We start from the raw sequence: 16,218 nt of genomic DNA, 5'->3' as shown, positions 1-16,218 counted from the left end.
CTAGGAATGCATCCATTTCTTCCAGATTATCTAATTTACTGGCATAGAGTTGCTCATAATATGTTCTTATAATTGGCACAAACACTTTCATATTGTTTTAGGTTGTATTCCTGATTGGCTAGCTTAATTTTAAGTGTTTGCTTAAACATCTGTGATATAGTTAAAATCTTATTTTTAATTTCTACCTGAAATGGGAAAACTGATTTGTGTAAACTTTATGTTTTAGTGTTGATGGCTAGCCCCAAAGACCATACATACCCTTTTAATTAAGTACTGAATGTAGAGCTACCTTCTTGTTGTTATAATTGTGTTCATTTCCATGAGTCTGGTTATACCGAGAATATTCTAGTCAGGACAATTTCTTAAGTAAAATAACTATAACAGTGTTAGATTTATTAGAAGTAGTTAAGTAATAATAATATAACTAATAAAACTTTATATAACCCAATAGATGCTAGCCTATTAGATATTTGGTAAACCTTTTAAATTGTAGAAAATGAGTATATTATATACATGGTAGTAGAAAAGTCTCTGTTCTGTTTGGTTTTGTTTTAGGCACGGACACTTGCTGGTATGTTGAGAGAAGTTGAGAGAAAAAATGAAGAGCTTGGTGTGTTGCTGAAGGCACAACAGGTTGAATCAGAAAGAGCCCAGAGTGATATCGAGCACCTCTTCCAACATAATAGGAAATTAGAGTCTGTGGCTGAAGAACATGAAATACTGACAAAATCCTACATGGAACTTGTTCAGAGGTAAATTAATAAAGTAAAAGTTTCTGTGTAAAGTTGGAATCTAGAATGAACACACAGCATTTCTTTTCTGTGGCCCTAAAATCCTTTTGTAAACATTCACATATTCTGATAATTCCGTAAGTTAAGTAGTTGACAAGAAACTTACATCACAGGTAAATGAAATACTGCTTACTCAAGCTCAGGATCAAAGTCGGAAACAGAATACAGGTCTCTTTGTTTCTTTCCAGTTGACTCTGCTTCTTGCCTGTATTCATGCATTCCTCAGTTACTTGGGGTGTTAGTGCCACAAGAACAAGTTGAGTCTGCTTTGTTCACTGACAAACCCCAGGGCCTGCAACAGTACTCATTACACAGTTAGGCATTCCATAAATGTCGAATGACCTTAGTTGTCATAAATTGTGTTAAGTTGAGCCGTATGAATTGGCCATTTCTGTACATCAAATGCATTGAATATGAACAATTTCATAGTATTCAGTCTTATAGCATGGAAATTCAGGTGTTAGTGTTTAAAACATCTCTAAGTTTGTGGTCAGTACTTCTCCTTAAAGTCATTGAATATGGTTTATTTATATGTGTGACTGTATCTGTGGAATAAATTCTTATAGATGAATTGTCGGATTAAAGGGTATGTGCTTTCAAATTTTTGATGGATTGACACGTTTTCTTCCCAAAAGGCTACACTAACTTACATGCCTACTAACAAAATAGGAGATTAATCATGTTTTCCTCCTTTGTCAAATTTTTTTTATCTTTTAGGTCAACTTTAAAACTTCTGAGCTATAAAGAAGACCCAGAACAATTATGTATTTTCTACCAAACAATAAAAATTAAAACATTCTGGTTAACTTGTTCTTTGTTTTAATTTCTAATTTAAGATTGGTTCGATTTGAAAAAATATTCTATCTATGCTATTAATATAGAGATCTAGAAAATTTTAATTCTGCAAGGTCCATGTGCTTATTTTCCCATCAATAAAAATAAAGGGTGGGAAATGTATAGCATCTAGAAAATTTGTGACGTTAAAATTTCCTAAACAGGATACTTTCTCCCAACAACAATTTTCTTCAAAGTCTGTTTGAGGCAACCCTGATAGAGTGGACTATGGGTGTTAAGTCAGGATGCGAGAAAAAGTAAGCATTGGTCTCACGGAAATACGTGGTTTCCAGGAACCATGGGAACATCCCGTTGATGTTCCAGATAGTGAGTGAGGGGCCAAAGAGGTAAAACTCCTGCCTGCCAGGGCCAAAAGTAGCAAATAATGAAGTTGGCTGGGGAAAGAAGGGTCATCTGTAAAGGTAGGGACTATATAAAGGCATTCAAATTCAGAATTTTAAAAACCGTGTGTGACAGATAAAACACTTCTAGGCAAATTTGGCCAGTGCTACCAGTTTGTACTTCGTGAAGTAAAAAGGACATTTTATGCTTAAGATACTTGGGTGTCAAAGTTATCACTTTAGAAAGTATTTCTGTGTTTACTTTGCCAGTAAACTAAGCAGGACTGTTAGATGCAGAGCTCTAAAGAGGCAAGAGAAGTTTAGTATCCTCAACTACTTCATTAATTTGACATTTTTAATTAAACATACATTATACCCAAGAGGCTAATGATGGCAGATTTAAGTTTTATTTTTTAATAAACTTCATCCTTTTACAGAAGTTTTTAAAAATTTTCTAGATCTAACTATGAAAATAACTATAATATATATAGCAAATTATGTAGAGCAATGTTATCTGTAAAGCTCTATATCCATAAATATGAGGTAAATGCCCTGCACTTTTCCTTTTTATAGTAAATGTTACCTCCTAAGTCAGCCAAAATACATCTTTAATGTCTTTTAGAATTAGTCTAACTTTATGTTCTGCTTGTTCATGACATTCCTCTTCAGTTTCTTTTCTCCATCTCCATCATATGTTTGCCTCGATAAAAATATCAACTCATCTTGTCTTTTCAGGAATGAAACCACTGAAAAGAAGAATAAAGATTTGCAGATGACATGTGACTCTCTGAATAAACAAATTGAGACAGTGAAGAAGTTGAATGAGTCATTCAAGCAGCAAAATGAAAAGTAAAGTATCTAGTTCTTAATTCTAATTATTTTGGATTTTTCAAAAACAGTGATTCTCTTTATACAGAGCATTGTTTTTTACAGATAAAATTAATAGAATTGCCACTTATTTTAGTCATAAAATACATATTTGGCAAAATGTAAAGGTACTTCTGTTATTATTAATTTTCTCTTAAAATACTTGGGGAGAAAAAGAAATATTTCCTTGATGTTTTCTTCTATATTTTTTATAACTTCAGAACTATTGCCCAACTAATAGAGAAAGAAGAACAGAGAAAAGAAGTACAGAACCAACTAGTAGATAGAGAATGTAAGCTAGCAAGTAAGTAGCTTCTTATTTAATATATTGTCTATATTTTAACATATGTTGGTAGAAAAATCAAAGCATGATTTTATTTTCTACTTCTCTCATTTTTTTGAACCTTAAATCACATTTTAAACAGCTTCCCTTTTCTTGCCATAACATTTTCCAGAGCAGTTTAGTTAGATTGATTAAATTGAAAAAGCAATATATTTTTTAAAATCTGGGAATTAGAGAAAATGATTCTTTTCAAAAGAAAGAGTTTTAAAAGAACTTTAACAGCAGGTGGCAGTGCTAGGTAACTTTTAGTTACCAGCTTAATGGCAGTAGCTCTGAAATGACTCACAAAAACATTTTTGTTCTAACTCACTTGCCTTAGAACACAGACATCTGCCTATATAATTTTTCATACTTTTCTATATCCTTCTAACCCTTAAGCCCTGAGGATTGTCCTTCCCCTCATAACTATACATATAATATCAGGAACAGAAGAAGAGGGAAAGCCATGGAGATTTGGCATTTTCTATGGAATACTGGTCTAGGGGAAGAGTTTCATGGTGTTTTTTTACTCATCAAATAGTGTAGAACTTTTACAGTTGTTCTTTTGCTCTAATTACATAGTGGCTAATAAACCTTTTCAGGGTAACATCAGTATCCAACCTCTGAGCATATAGCTGACTGTTTGTTTGTTTTAAGATTTGCAACAAAAAACAAAAGTACAAGAAGAAAAGATTAAAATCTTGCAAAAAGAAAGGGAAGATAAGGAAGAAACCATTGATATCCTTAGAAAGGAACTAAACAGAACAGAACAGATAAGAAAAGAATTGAGCATTAAGGTAAGAATTTGTTGAGTTCTCACTGGTAGTAGATGAGTAAGTCTGATTTTGTGGAAAAGGTGAATTTGGGTAAATTAAAGTTCTGGTTCTTTGTAATATCTTCTAAATAAAATGACGAATCTGAAAATTGACAGTTTTTTTTTTAATAAGGTTCTCTCACAATGTGAAAACCTGTATTTCCTAAAGTCATGAAAAACTTATTAAATATATATTGTGTACCAGCACTTACTGCTTTTAAGTGGGCCAAGAATACAGAAAGGGGTTCCCAGTTCTGAATGTCACATACAGGTGGCTGTATTTGGCTGCCTCTCCCAGCTTTTAGGGATGGGAATAATAATAGTAGTTCATATTTGTTTAGAACTTTATAATTTGCAAAGGACTCTGAAACATTTTTCTCAATCCTCTTCTCTTTAACAAATATATTAATATATAAGTATCAAATATTTTCAACCTACAAATGAAACTGAGTCTTGAGTTACTTACTGAGGGTCTGTCGCAAAGCTAAGTATTCAGTATTCTGAATCGAAGTCCACTGCTCATTCCACATTATCATGGTTGTTTGTGTGTGGTAGCTATGAAGAGCACTTTGTGGCCCATCTGCTACCAGGAAGATGGGGACACACCAGGATTAAATGACCGTTTGAACAACTACAGAGCACAAGTGACAGAGGAGGCATAAAATTTAATGCCATATTTACCAATTTCCTGGTTCTGCTTTAATTTGGTCATCTTAATAGTGATTCTGAATTGTGATGTGTAGTGTTTTCTGCAAATTTCCAGCTGCTAATATTGACTTAAAAAGACAAATTGAATGTGTCTTTCCAATTTGTATTATGTTGTTTAATAATTGCTTATCTTAACCTTACCATAAAATTTAATTAACTAAGATATAATACATATTTGTAATGTGTCTTTTGACATGGTGGTTTTACAAATGAAAAATAAGACATTTTAAAATATCTGTGAAGGGAAGACATGCTAAATTTGTTTTCCTCAATTCCTCCCCCACCCCCATTCCTAGGCTTCCTCCCTAGAGGTTCAAAAGGCCCAATTAGAAGGTCGTTTGGAAGAGAAAGAGTCGTTGGTGAAACTTCAGCAAGAGGAGTTGAACAAACACTCCCATATGATAGCAATGATCCACAGTTTAAGTGGTGGAAAAATAAGTCCAGAAACTGTGAATCTCAGTATATAGATGCTATGTATTTATCTTCCGGGGGAGGTGTGGTAGGGAAGGTAATTTGTGACTCCAGAACAATAGCAAATTATTATCTAATTATTAATTTAGTAAAGAACCTGATCTGATAAATATTTTTATTTGGTCTTAAAAGTTTTACTTCCTGTTTCTGGCTTTTATTGCTTAAAGCTTTCTTTGGTTCTTAATTAGAATGTTCTTCTTGACCTCCATTATTGTTTTTCTAAGGTTTTTCCCTTTTCCTTAGTTGCTTTCCACTCTCTTCTGCTTTTTAATTTATTCTCATTTGTGATTAGATTTTAAAATCAAACTTTCCTGATATACAATCCTAAAGATTAAGAAATTGAAAATACAATTATTTAGTATAAAAAGAGAAGGCATAGCATTGCCCGAGAAGTTTTTCTCTAAATAGCACAAAAGAAAATTCAGTGAATTTAAAATAATTTTATTACTGCATTTAAAATGCAGTAAGATATATGGTATAAGTTCTAAATTTGAAAAAAATGCAATGAATACTTACAGAAATAATGTGAAAAAATTAGAAAATATCAGATGTGTTAAACAAATACATTGTCACATTTAAAAAAACGATAATTTGTAGACTTGTTTGAGATAGCCTTAGTTTTTGACTCTTTTTAAAAGTACCCTGTTGGTCTGCCCATATCATTTCCAATCAATTATGAATTTCTTTTGATTTGCCCAAGGACAACTTGGATTCCAGCCTTGCTACATATTCAGACATTTCTTATTTATTTATTCAAATGTGAATTGCATTTAATATATTGCCTTTTGTTTAGATAGTTTTTAATTTGGCCATTTAATTTTAAGGCATAGGTTAAATATCCTTATGTATTTCTTTAATACAAAGGAATTTTTCAGTACTCTTCATTTGAATCAAATGTTGTAAGTAGTGTTTAAGAAGAATTTTTGTATCAATATTTTAGTTGGTTTTATTGCTACAGTTTCCAACCATTAATTTTGCTTGGTGTTTTCTTCCCTATTTATCTCTTCATGTGACTTAAGTGAACTTAGATTTAATTCTGTTTTTCAACTATAGTATATCTGAATTTATGTTTAGAAACTAGACATATTTTCATAATTTGCTAATTATCAAACTCATGGTTTCACATACTTGAATACATTTTGCATAGTTCTGCAAATTTTTTTAAAAAGCATTATACCAAGTAACACATTTTAGATTGCTACTTGTTCTATAAGGGGTACATTCTATTTCTTTTTTGAAATTGCAATCATTTTCAATTTTACATGAAAAAGTGTTTAAATGGATAGCTATGACTGAAGAACAAAAGGCTCTGTAAAATGAAACAAAAAGTTCTGTAAAATAAATAAATAAACCAAAACCTCTAGGGAAAATCAAACTATCTTTACAATGTAGACACTTTCAAGAAGATACGAGCCTAGCCCACTGCTGCCCAATAGAACTTTTTGTAATGTTGGAAATGTTCTCTACACTGTCCATATTATAGCCTTTAGCCACATGTGATTTTTGAGCACTTAAAATATGGTTAGTGCAACTGAAGAATTTAGATTTTAACTGCCATCCTGCTGGACAGTGCAGATCTAGTCCATTCTTGCAAGTATGCATTTATTTTAAGACGCTAAATTTGCCTATTCTTAAAGATCTATATAGACAGAGACTCCATATTTTTTTTAGCAACCTTTTTTTAATACAAATTTAACGTTATTCCTGATCTCTCTAAAGAGAAAAAAAAATGTACTTTAGCTTTAGAGGTGAGTACTAATCATCATCCTCTTCATTTTTTGTTTATCCTAGTCTTTCTGTCTCTTACAGCATCTTTCATATTGTCGGTATTATTTTTCTTAATCTTAGTATGTTGAGTCCTCTTTTTTTTTTTTTTGCATTTTAGGTTTGTGTACCTCAGATTAATATAACAGAGTGTGTGTGTGTGTGTGTGTGTGTGTATTTTCTTTTTAAAAAATCTTTGACCCACCACTATAGAGTTTTACAAATGATTTCTATGTGTGTATGACCATTTCCTATTAGAGAAAGTAGAACTAAGTAAATGTATCATTATATTAGAATTGTTCAAGTTCTCTAAAAATCTTGCTATGAAGAGTTTGTCCAAGTGTATTAGCACAGTTCCTTTTGCCATTTACATATGCCCCTTGACTAGATACGGACTTCTCTTAAAATTGGGCTGATTGAAGTTTATATACTAAACTATCTAATGTCAGGGCAAAAACAAATACTCATTAAAACTTAATGCTGTGTTTTGGGGGGAAATTGTCAGATTAGTATACTTTTAGTTTTATTTATTTGTTATAAAGTCTAGTTATTTATGTTAAGGATATAATGAGACTCTGTCTTGAGTTAGGACTCTTAGTTAAATGAGAATGTTTGACTTTCAACTTCTACCTGAGACTCATTCACATATGTTAAGGTACTTCTAATCAAGTTATATTTCCTAAACTCATAACCTTTAATCTAACTCTTTTCCTCTTTTCAAATAGTTACGAATTGTGTTTACGGCCTTGCATCTGATATACCTACTGATGAACCAAACACATGCCCTGTTTGTGACTTACTCACTTTATAGGAGTCAGCAAACATTTTCTGTAAAGGGCCAGATAGTAAATATTTCAGGCTTTGTGAGTCATACTGTCTCTCTCTTACAACTACTTAGTTCTACAACAGTAGCAAGAAAGCAGCTATAGACAGCACATAAATAGGCATGGCTGTATTCTAATAAAACTTTATTTACAAAAACAGTCAAGGCTTTGCTATTGGGTGTTATATCTTACTGATTAATTGGCCCTATCTCATTAAGAAGTGTGTCTCTTTATCTCTGGTAAACTCTGTCTTGAAGTCTGAGGTCTATTTTATTTGATATGAATATAACCACTCCAGCCTTTTTATGTTTTCTGTTGGCCTAGTGTATATTTTTCTATCCATTTACTTTTAACCTGTGTTGTTATATATAAAACTTAAGATTGTAGAAAACATATAGTTCAGTCTTGCTTTCTTTTTAATCTGTCTTGGCAATCAAGTCCTTAACTTTCACAGTCCACTTGAAGTTAATATTGTACTACTTAGTATAAAATGTAGAAACCCTGTAACTGTGTTGGTCCTTTTATGTTCTCATCCTTTATGCTATAGCTGACACATGTATCTATATATATTATTAAACCCCAAAACAATGTTATAATTTTTACTCTAAATGATTATATGGAAATATCCTGGCTCTCAACATCATAATATATTTACCTATTTATACACAACAATACACACAAGTAGTATCTTCATTATAACACTATTTTTCTCTTTTGATATAATAAGTAATTTGTAGGGAGATACTGCAAATACCCTGTTTCTTCCACCTTTCACCCACTAGTTTCAGCATCCATTAATAATTCTTGCTTGAATCAGTTATTACTCATGGTTGCCACTTTTTTTTTTTAAACTTTTAATGGAAGAAAATGGAACATTTTGCTAATACCTTGATATGCTGGGAATAGTGATCAAAATTACATCATGTATTACATCATTGACAAAACTATAGTATTTATAGTTTTACAGTTAATAGAGTATGTACTTTTTTGTGTGCATATTCTCACAAGCCAAGAATTTGAGATTTGCTTTTCTATAGTTTAAGAAAATAAATAATAAGTATGTTAAGCATATGGAATATTTTTTCAACCACAGGGCACTTTGGATCTTATTTTCCTTCCAAAATCCCCAATCTGAGAATTGCTCACTTGCCTTGGCTCTCTCAATGGTCACCAGTAAATATTAAACACATATTACTCATAGTGATAAATAAGTCTTTTGGATTAAGAAACAAATTGTTATTTTAAGCATTCACTGAGTTTACATTCAAGATCATTTTTAAAAAATGAACAAATAAAAATATGACTTATGCCTTTAAAAGGTAGATGGTTTATTTTTTATAATATGGATAATGAACATGATAAGTACTTGAAATTGTATGCTTCTGTAATCCATACATTGAGATGAAACAAAAATTTAAAAAATCATGGGTTTCTTTGAATCTGCAAATCACTTTGAAATCTTAGTCTTACTCTGTGCAGCATTTTGTAGCTAATTGACTTTCTTCCTGTCATGCAAAGACTGAGGCTTGTTTTGTTTATGCTTGTGTTCATCTAAACATTTCAAAAATACCCTAAGAAAACTTAATTATCACCATGAATGAGAGGTACCATAATTATCAGAAACCAGCTTTTCTTCACATTGAACTACAAATAGTCCATCATAAACGTCATTAGATGCGAGAAGTAACTTTCCTCCCAATTAAATGCATATTTTTAGTTATCTTAATTCCCCAAGGGCCTAGTGTTTATATGCTCTTGGTATCTCAAAAAAAAAAAAAAAAGAAAGAAAAGAAAAGGATAATCCTAGGATATACAGCAAAGGGCTTTTTATGTAAGGTCTAGCCAGTGCTGCATAAGAAAATGACATTTTCGAAGTCAATAGAGTAGGTTGGGTTACAGTTTCATTATGTTATTAAAAACTAATTTTCCACTAAGTAGCTGGGCATTTGGCAGGGATTTAGTAGTGAATATGATTCTCCCTCTCCATTACATTATCTACACTATTCCAAGAATTATATTTCATCTCACTAATCTCAAAGAGCCAAAAGATACAATGTATTAGAGTAGCCTTATGCTTTTCTCAAACTTCAAATAAAAAGGCTTATGATTAGCCCTAGGAAAAGACAACACTGTTCATGTTCAATTAGGCAGGTTTTCATTTACCCACAAATAAAGACTGGTATTAACTACTACACACTAATTTGTATAAAACCCACAGTTAATCAGAGCATGTTAGAGCTGGAAGGATTCTTAAAGAACAGTAAACCCAGGCCCTCTGTGTTTCAAAAAGATTTAAACTTTATATTACATTTTCAGAAAAGAAGTCTGGTGATTCAAACATACTGATCAAACTACATGATTAAAAAATAAACATGGGTTATGGCAGTTTCACTTCTAGGAATTTATCTTAAGGATGTGCACTAAGATTTAGGATGTGCATTTCAACGTTATTTTTGCACAAAATTGGAAACAACCCATGTATACAGTGTAAAATACATTAATTAAAATAACAGAGCCTTTTTAAAAAATATATTGAAATATATGGGCACATGGAAAGAGATTCCTGGTGTGTTATGTGGAAAAAGCATGAAACCAAACTACTTGTAAGCAGTGATTCACATGCCTGAGTCTCTTTAAGATATATAGGTGTGTATAAATATGCAATACATAAATATAAATGGTAAACAATGGTTGCCATTGAGTAATGAAGTTGTTTGATTTTGTTTATTTACATTCTAAAATTTGTAACTAAATGTTACTTTAAAATTTTTAAATCATGAGTTTTGTAACTACATTGAAATTTAACTTCTAGCTTTACCTAAGGAAAGTTTCATCTGTAAAATGATAGTGCATACTTGATAGATTTATTTTTTTATTTTTCTTAGAAATACAAAATAAGGCGGCACCTGGGTGGCTCAGTTGGTTAAGCATCCAACTTGGTTTCAGCTCAGGTCAGGTCATGATCTCAGGATCGTGTGATCTGAGCCCTGCTCTATGCTTAGCATGGAGTCCGCTTGGGATTCTCTCCCTCTCCCTGTTCCCCTCCCCCCAACTCATGCGCTCTAAATAAATAAGTTAAATAAAATCTTAAATACAAAATAAAGCTGATGGCTTTTAGTAATTTCTTAGTGTGTATCTCCCTTTGGGGAAGGAAATAGGGTAGAAACCTTTATTTCCTTTATCCTTGGTTTCTTGATTTCTCATCAAACCTGTGACCAATTGTAGAAAATAATTAACAGTAAAGATTCTGCATTTTCGGGCACCTGGGTGGCTCAGTCGTTAAGCGTCTGCCTTCAGCTCAGGTCATGATCCCAGGGTCCTGGGATCGAGTCCCACATCGGGCTCCCTGCTCGGCGGGAAGCCTGCTTCCCCCTCTCCCACTCCCCCTGCTTGTGTTCCTGCTCTCGCTGTCTCTCTCTCTGTCAAATAAATAAAATCTTTAAAAAAAAAAAAAAAAAAGTTCTGCATTTTCAAGAGTGGTACAGGGTGGCAAGTTTAGTACGAGGTGTTAAATAAATCTTCAAAGTATTCTAGGGTGACTTATTGACCGAAGCTAGTCTAGGTTGCCCTCTTAACTAATTTATTTCTATGAAATAGCTATTCTAAGCGGTGTTAAGTAAACATTTTTCTCTTTGAAAGAGACATTTTTCATACTTTAATTCTGCCTTCTCTTGGGTGTCATAGCTTTTCCAACTGATGAATATACCTACAAAATTCATTATGAAATTGTACGTTATTTTTTTTTTTTAAACTTCCTGGAAGAGATTGAGGAAGGGGCACAGTTGAGAAAAGTTGGCCAAATTTTAAAAACAAAACAGTATGTCTAAGACTTGGATGCTGTTATATTCCTAGCTCTTCTGACAGATTTATGGACACTTTAAGAGCTAACAAGTCTTACCCAACAAGGAAAAGCTCTGGAACCTTATCAGACTCAGAGGAAAGAAAACTACCCAACTCCAGTCCATTCGAACCTTCATTTCTAAACTAAGGGAGAAAAATTTTTGAGAAGTATTTGTAAAGGTTACTGCCCTGAGGCACAGGCCCAGTAGATGAAAGTGGTCATCACTACTGAGCCTATGAATATGAAAAGGATAATAAGGGAATATTATGAACATCTCTATGTCCACAAATTTGATAACTCAGATGAAATGGACCAATTTCTTGAAAGACACGAGCTACTAATATTCACACCAGGAGACAGGGATAATCTGAATAGAATTATATTAAAGAAATTAAATCAATAATTACTAACCTTCCGAAACAACGCATCGGGCCAAGATGGTTTTGCTGATGAATTCTACGAATCAATTCTCATTCTATGAGGGCATCGTTACTCTAATACCAAAACCAGGCATTACATGAAAGGAAAGAAAATGAAAAATTGTCAGCAAAAACTTGCAAGTTGAATCCAACAACATCTAAAAAGAATGATAAACATTAGCCACGTGTGATTTCATAAACTGTTACATCTATACAATGGAATATTCAGCAATAAAAAGAAATGAGCTGTCAAGCCATGAAAAGACATGGAGGACACTTAAATGCATATTCCTAAGTGAAAAAAGCCAGTCTGAAAACTCTACACTCTGTATGATTCCTATTATATGACATTCTGGAAAAGTAAAAACTATCACAACAGTAAAAATAGTGGTAGCCAGGGGGAAGTGGTGAGCATGGATAGTAGGGAGGATGGATAAACAGGTGGGGCACAGGACATTGTTAGGGCAGTGAAACTATTTTGTATGATACTGTAATGGTGGGTACATGGCATTCATTTGTCAACATCCATGGAACTCTGCAATTAACTATGGTTAATATGTCATATATTGGTGCATTAATTGCCAGGGAGTGGGGTGAGTATATGGAACTCTATCTGCTTAATTAGTCTCTAAATCTGAAACTACACACACACACAAAAAGTGTTTTTTTAAATGTTAAAAAGAAAATACACGGTGATATTATTCTCTTTTATCCCTCTCTCTTAGCCATCTAGTTCCCTTCCACAGAATCATTGACTTATCCATTTCTTTATGTAGCCTTAAGGAGATGTGCAATACATACAAACATGTATTGTATGCATATTTTTTTTTGGTGGGTTACAGAAATGAAAGCATTGCATACATACTGTTCTGTACCTTCCCTTTCTCACTACATGATGCCTAGGAAAATGTTCTAGGGTTCTCATTATGGTGTTAAATTTTTCATGACTGCCACATGTAGAAAGTACTTATTTCTGTTTCCTTTTTTGTTAACTATTTAATCCCTTTCCATTTTTTTCTCTGGGGCTATCCATCTTTTCCTGATTGGATTGCAAGTAGTCTTAAGTAAAATTTCCAATTATGATAAAAGTTGAAAGGATCTTTCCCAGTTATTTGACTGATTTTTGACTTTATGGTGTACAGATCTTCCTCAACTTATGATAAGGTTATGTCCCAATAAATCCATTGTAAACTGAAAATATCTAAGTTGAAAATGCATTTGATACACCTAACATACTAAACTTGATAGCTTAGCTGAGCCTGCCTTAAACATGTTCAGAACGCTTATGTTAGCCTATGGTTGGGCAGAATCATCTAACACAAACCCTATTTTATAATAGAGTGTTGAACACCTCATCTAATTTATTATATTCTATACTGAAAGTGAAAAACAGAATGGTTGTACGTGTATCAGTTGTTTACCCTTGTGATCCCATGGCTGACTGGGAGCTGCCCAGCATCACGAGAGTATCGTACCTCACGTCACTCTTAGGTAAAGATCAAAATTCAAAATTTGAAGAATGATTTTTACTGAGTGTATATCTCTTTTGCACCATCATAAAGTCAAAAAATAGTTAAGTTGAACCTTTGTAAATTGGGGACCATCTGTATTTTTTTGTATGAAGAATTTTTTTTCATTTTAAATGTGTTATCACCCATAATTTGTGTTATTGTACTTTGATAATATTTTAATATTTCATAGAACTGGTGTTTCCTTGTTTTTTATTTGAGAATTTTCCTGAATGTACTTGTTCATTAATTTTTCCCATATTATTTTAGAATCATTTTATCTAGTTAAAAAAATGACACTTTCATTTGATTAATGTTAGATTTATAGATTACTTTAGAGAGAATTGACATCTTTACATTGTTAAATCATCTTTTTTAAAACAAATAATGCCTCTCCAATGGTTTTATTTTGTACCTAAACCATCACTAAATTTACTTAAGAGAATCACCTAAGAGCTACTATAAATAATAACAAGCCATTTATATCATCTATAAATAAGAAAAATGTTATATCCTCATTTCCAAATTTTAAATCATATATTTCTTTCTCTTATCCAGGTCTATTTAAAAAAACTATATGGTGATAAAGAACTTTGTTTATTCCTGGCTTTAATGGAAATGCTTCTAGTATATTCCTGTTAAGCATGATGCTAACTTTTGATTTCAGATATATATGTTTTAATGTGTTAGGCATTTCTATTTTATTCAGAATTTATCAAAACTGGAAGTGGATTATAATAAAATGGATACAAAATTTATCATATATTTTGCCATCTATAAAAGATAATGTGGCTTATTCCCTCTGTTTATGTATTAATATGTATCAGTCAATACAAGCTAGTTTATACTGCAGTAATCAATAACCTCAAATTCTCAGTAGCTTAAAACAACATGGTTTATTTCTTGCTGATACTACACATCAGAGGAGCTGCATGTCTTCCTTACCCCCAGACTCAGGCTTATAGAGCAGCCATCATCTGGGGCATTGAGAGTCTCTATAGTAGAGGAAAATGGAGCCACTGACTTTTCAACTTTCCACACATTACCTTGGTTCTCACTTTATTAACGAACGCAAATTATATGACCACATGGAACTGCAAGAAGAGAGGGGAGAGACATCCTACCAAGTGCCTTGGAAAAGAAGTAGGATCAACATATGATGAAGTATATTAATATATTCCTTAATTTTGATATTCCTTAAGTTCCTGAAATAAACAGAACTTCATCATAAAATTTTAAATGGGTTAATGGATTCTGTTAGGTAACATTTTATTTAGAATTTTTGCAATGATAATCATAAGTGAGATGGTTTTCAGTTTGTGTGCTCATGTGTGCTAACTTTGTCAGGGTTTGGTATCATTATTCCAGCTTAAAAAAAATTAAGAATATGGGGGCACCTGGCTGGTTCAGTAGAGGATGTGACTGTCGATGGGGTCATGAGTTCAAACCCCACATTGGGTGTAGAGATTACCTAAAAAAAAAATAAGTATTTTACTTATTTTCTTATGTTCCTCTATAATTTAAGTGGAATAGGAGTTTTTTGTTCCTTAAAGGTTTAATAAAATTGACCTGTGAAACCATCTAGGCGTGATGTGGTGTTTTTTTTTTTTTGGAGGGGAGTTAGTGCCATGATGGCTTTCTATATTTCTTCTATGTTAATTGGTTTGTTCAGAATTGTTTTTCTCTCTATTCTGAGTTATTCTAATAATTTATTTCTGTTAAAAATATCATTTATTTTAACTCCAGGTCTTCAATTGTTTTGCACGTGTTTGAACAAAGAAGTATTCTGATATGCTTTTGATTTCCTCTGCATCTATAATTATCACCCAATTATCTTTTCCTGTTTTATGTATTTAATCTTTTACTTTTTATTCTGCTTTTGATCAACCAGAAGTTTATTAATCTATTTTAAAGAACCTGGGTCTTGGATGTGTTTATTACTTCTATCATTTTTCTTTTTATTAATATATAATTTCTCATTTTATTAAAAAATTTTTTAATTCTGAAAAATATACACATGTAGAAGAATGCACAAAATATAACACCAGTGAACAACTACCCAAGTTGAAAGTCTACCTCATGCTCCTTTTCAATCTCTGTCCTCCCTCCTCCTCAAAGGTAACTACTGTAGTGCTAACACCACAGTTGTTTTACCTGGTTTTAAACTTTATATAAAAAGACTCACCCATAGGTGCCTGGGTGGCTCAGTCATTAAGTGTCTGCCTTCAGCTCAGGTCATGATCCCAGGGTCCTGGGATCTAGCCCTGCATCGGGCTCCCTGCTCAGCGGGAAGCCTGCTTCTCCCTCTCCCACTCCGCCTGCTTGTGTTCCCTCTCTTGCTCTGTATCTCTCTGTCAAATAAATAAATAAAATCTTAAAAAAAAAAAAAAAAGCTCACCCAGTATGTATCCATTTGTATCTTTCTTCTTTTACTCAACATTGTGAGATTTAAAAATTTTTTTTCGTGTCTAAATTTGTTCCTGTTATATCAAAACACAGTTGATTTTTGTATATTAACCTTGTATCCAGCCAACTTGCTAAAATTACTTACAATTTATTCATCTACTCTTTTGAATTTTTATATACATTTCCAGTTTGTCAGGGGGTGAAATGACAGTTTTCTTTCTTTCCAATTCTTATACTTTTCATTTCTCTTTATCATCTTATTGTACTTTGTCAATTTATTTATTTTTAAGACCTCTAATAAAATGTTG

General features: G+C 32.5%; 1 protein-coding gene across 1 annotated transcript in view; it reads left to right on the top strand.

The window, feature by feature from the left end:
- CIP2A (cellular inhibitor of PP2A) overlaps positions 1-15,077 on the top strand; it is a 45,725-nt gene extending 30,648 nt beyond the window's left edge. The window contains exons 17-21 of the mRNA XM_064587989.1: positions 556-752; positions 2,702-2,815; positions 3,055-3,137; positions 3,813-3,952; positions 4,974-15,077. Coding sequence (XP_064444059.1) covers positions 556-752; positions 2,702-2,815; positions 3,055-3,137; positions 3,813-3,952; positions 4,974-5,144 — 705 coding nt within the window. The 3' untranslated portion in view covers positions 5,145-15,077. The remainder of the gene's footprint in view (positions 1-555; positions 753-2,701; positions 2,816-3,054; positions 3,138-3,812; positions 3,953-4,973) is intronic.
- Positions 15,078-16,218: the final 1,141 nt, after the last annotated feature.

This window comes from Mirounga angustirostris, unplaced genomic scaffold (genome assembly GCF_029215605.1).
Source record: "Mirounga angustirostris isolate CCGP_5_RB_7025 unplaced genomic scaffold, mMirAng1.0.hap1 SCAF_1, whole genome shotgun sequence".
NCBI lineage: Eukaryota > Metazoa > Chordata > Mammalia > Carnivora > Phocidae > Mirounga > Mirounga angustirostris.
The sequence above is the reverse complement of the archived record's forward strand: the minus strand, read 5'-3'. Positions and strand labels throughout refer to the sequence as shown.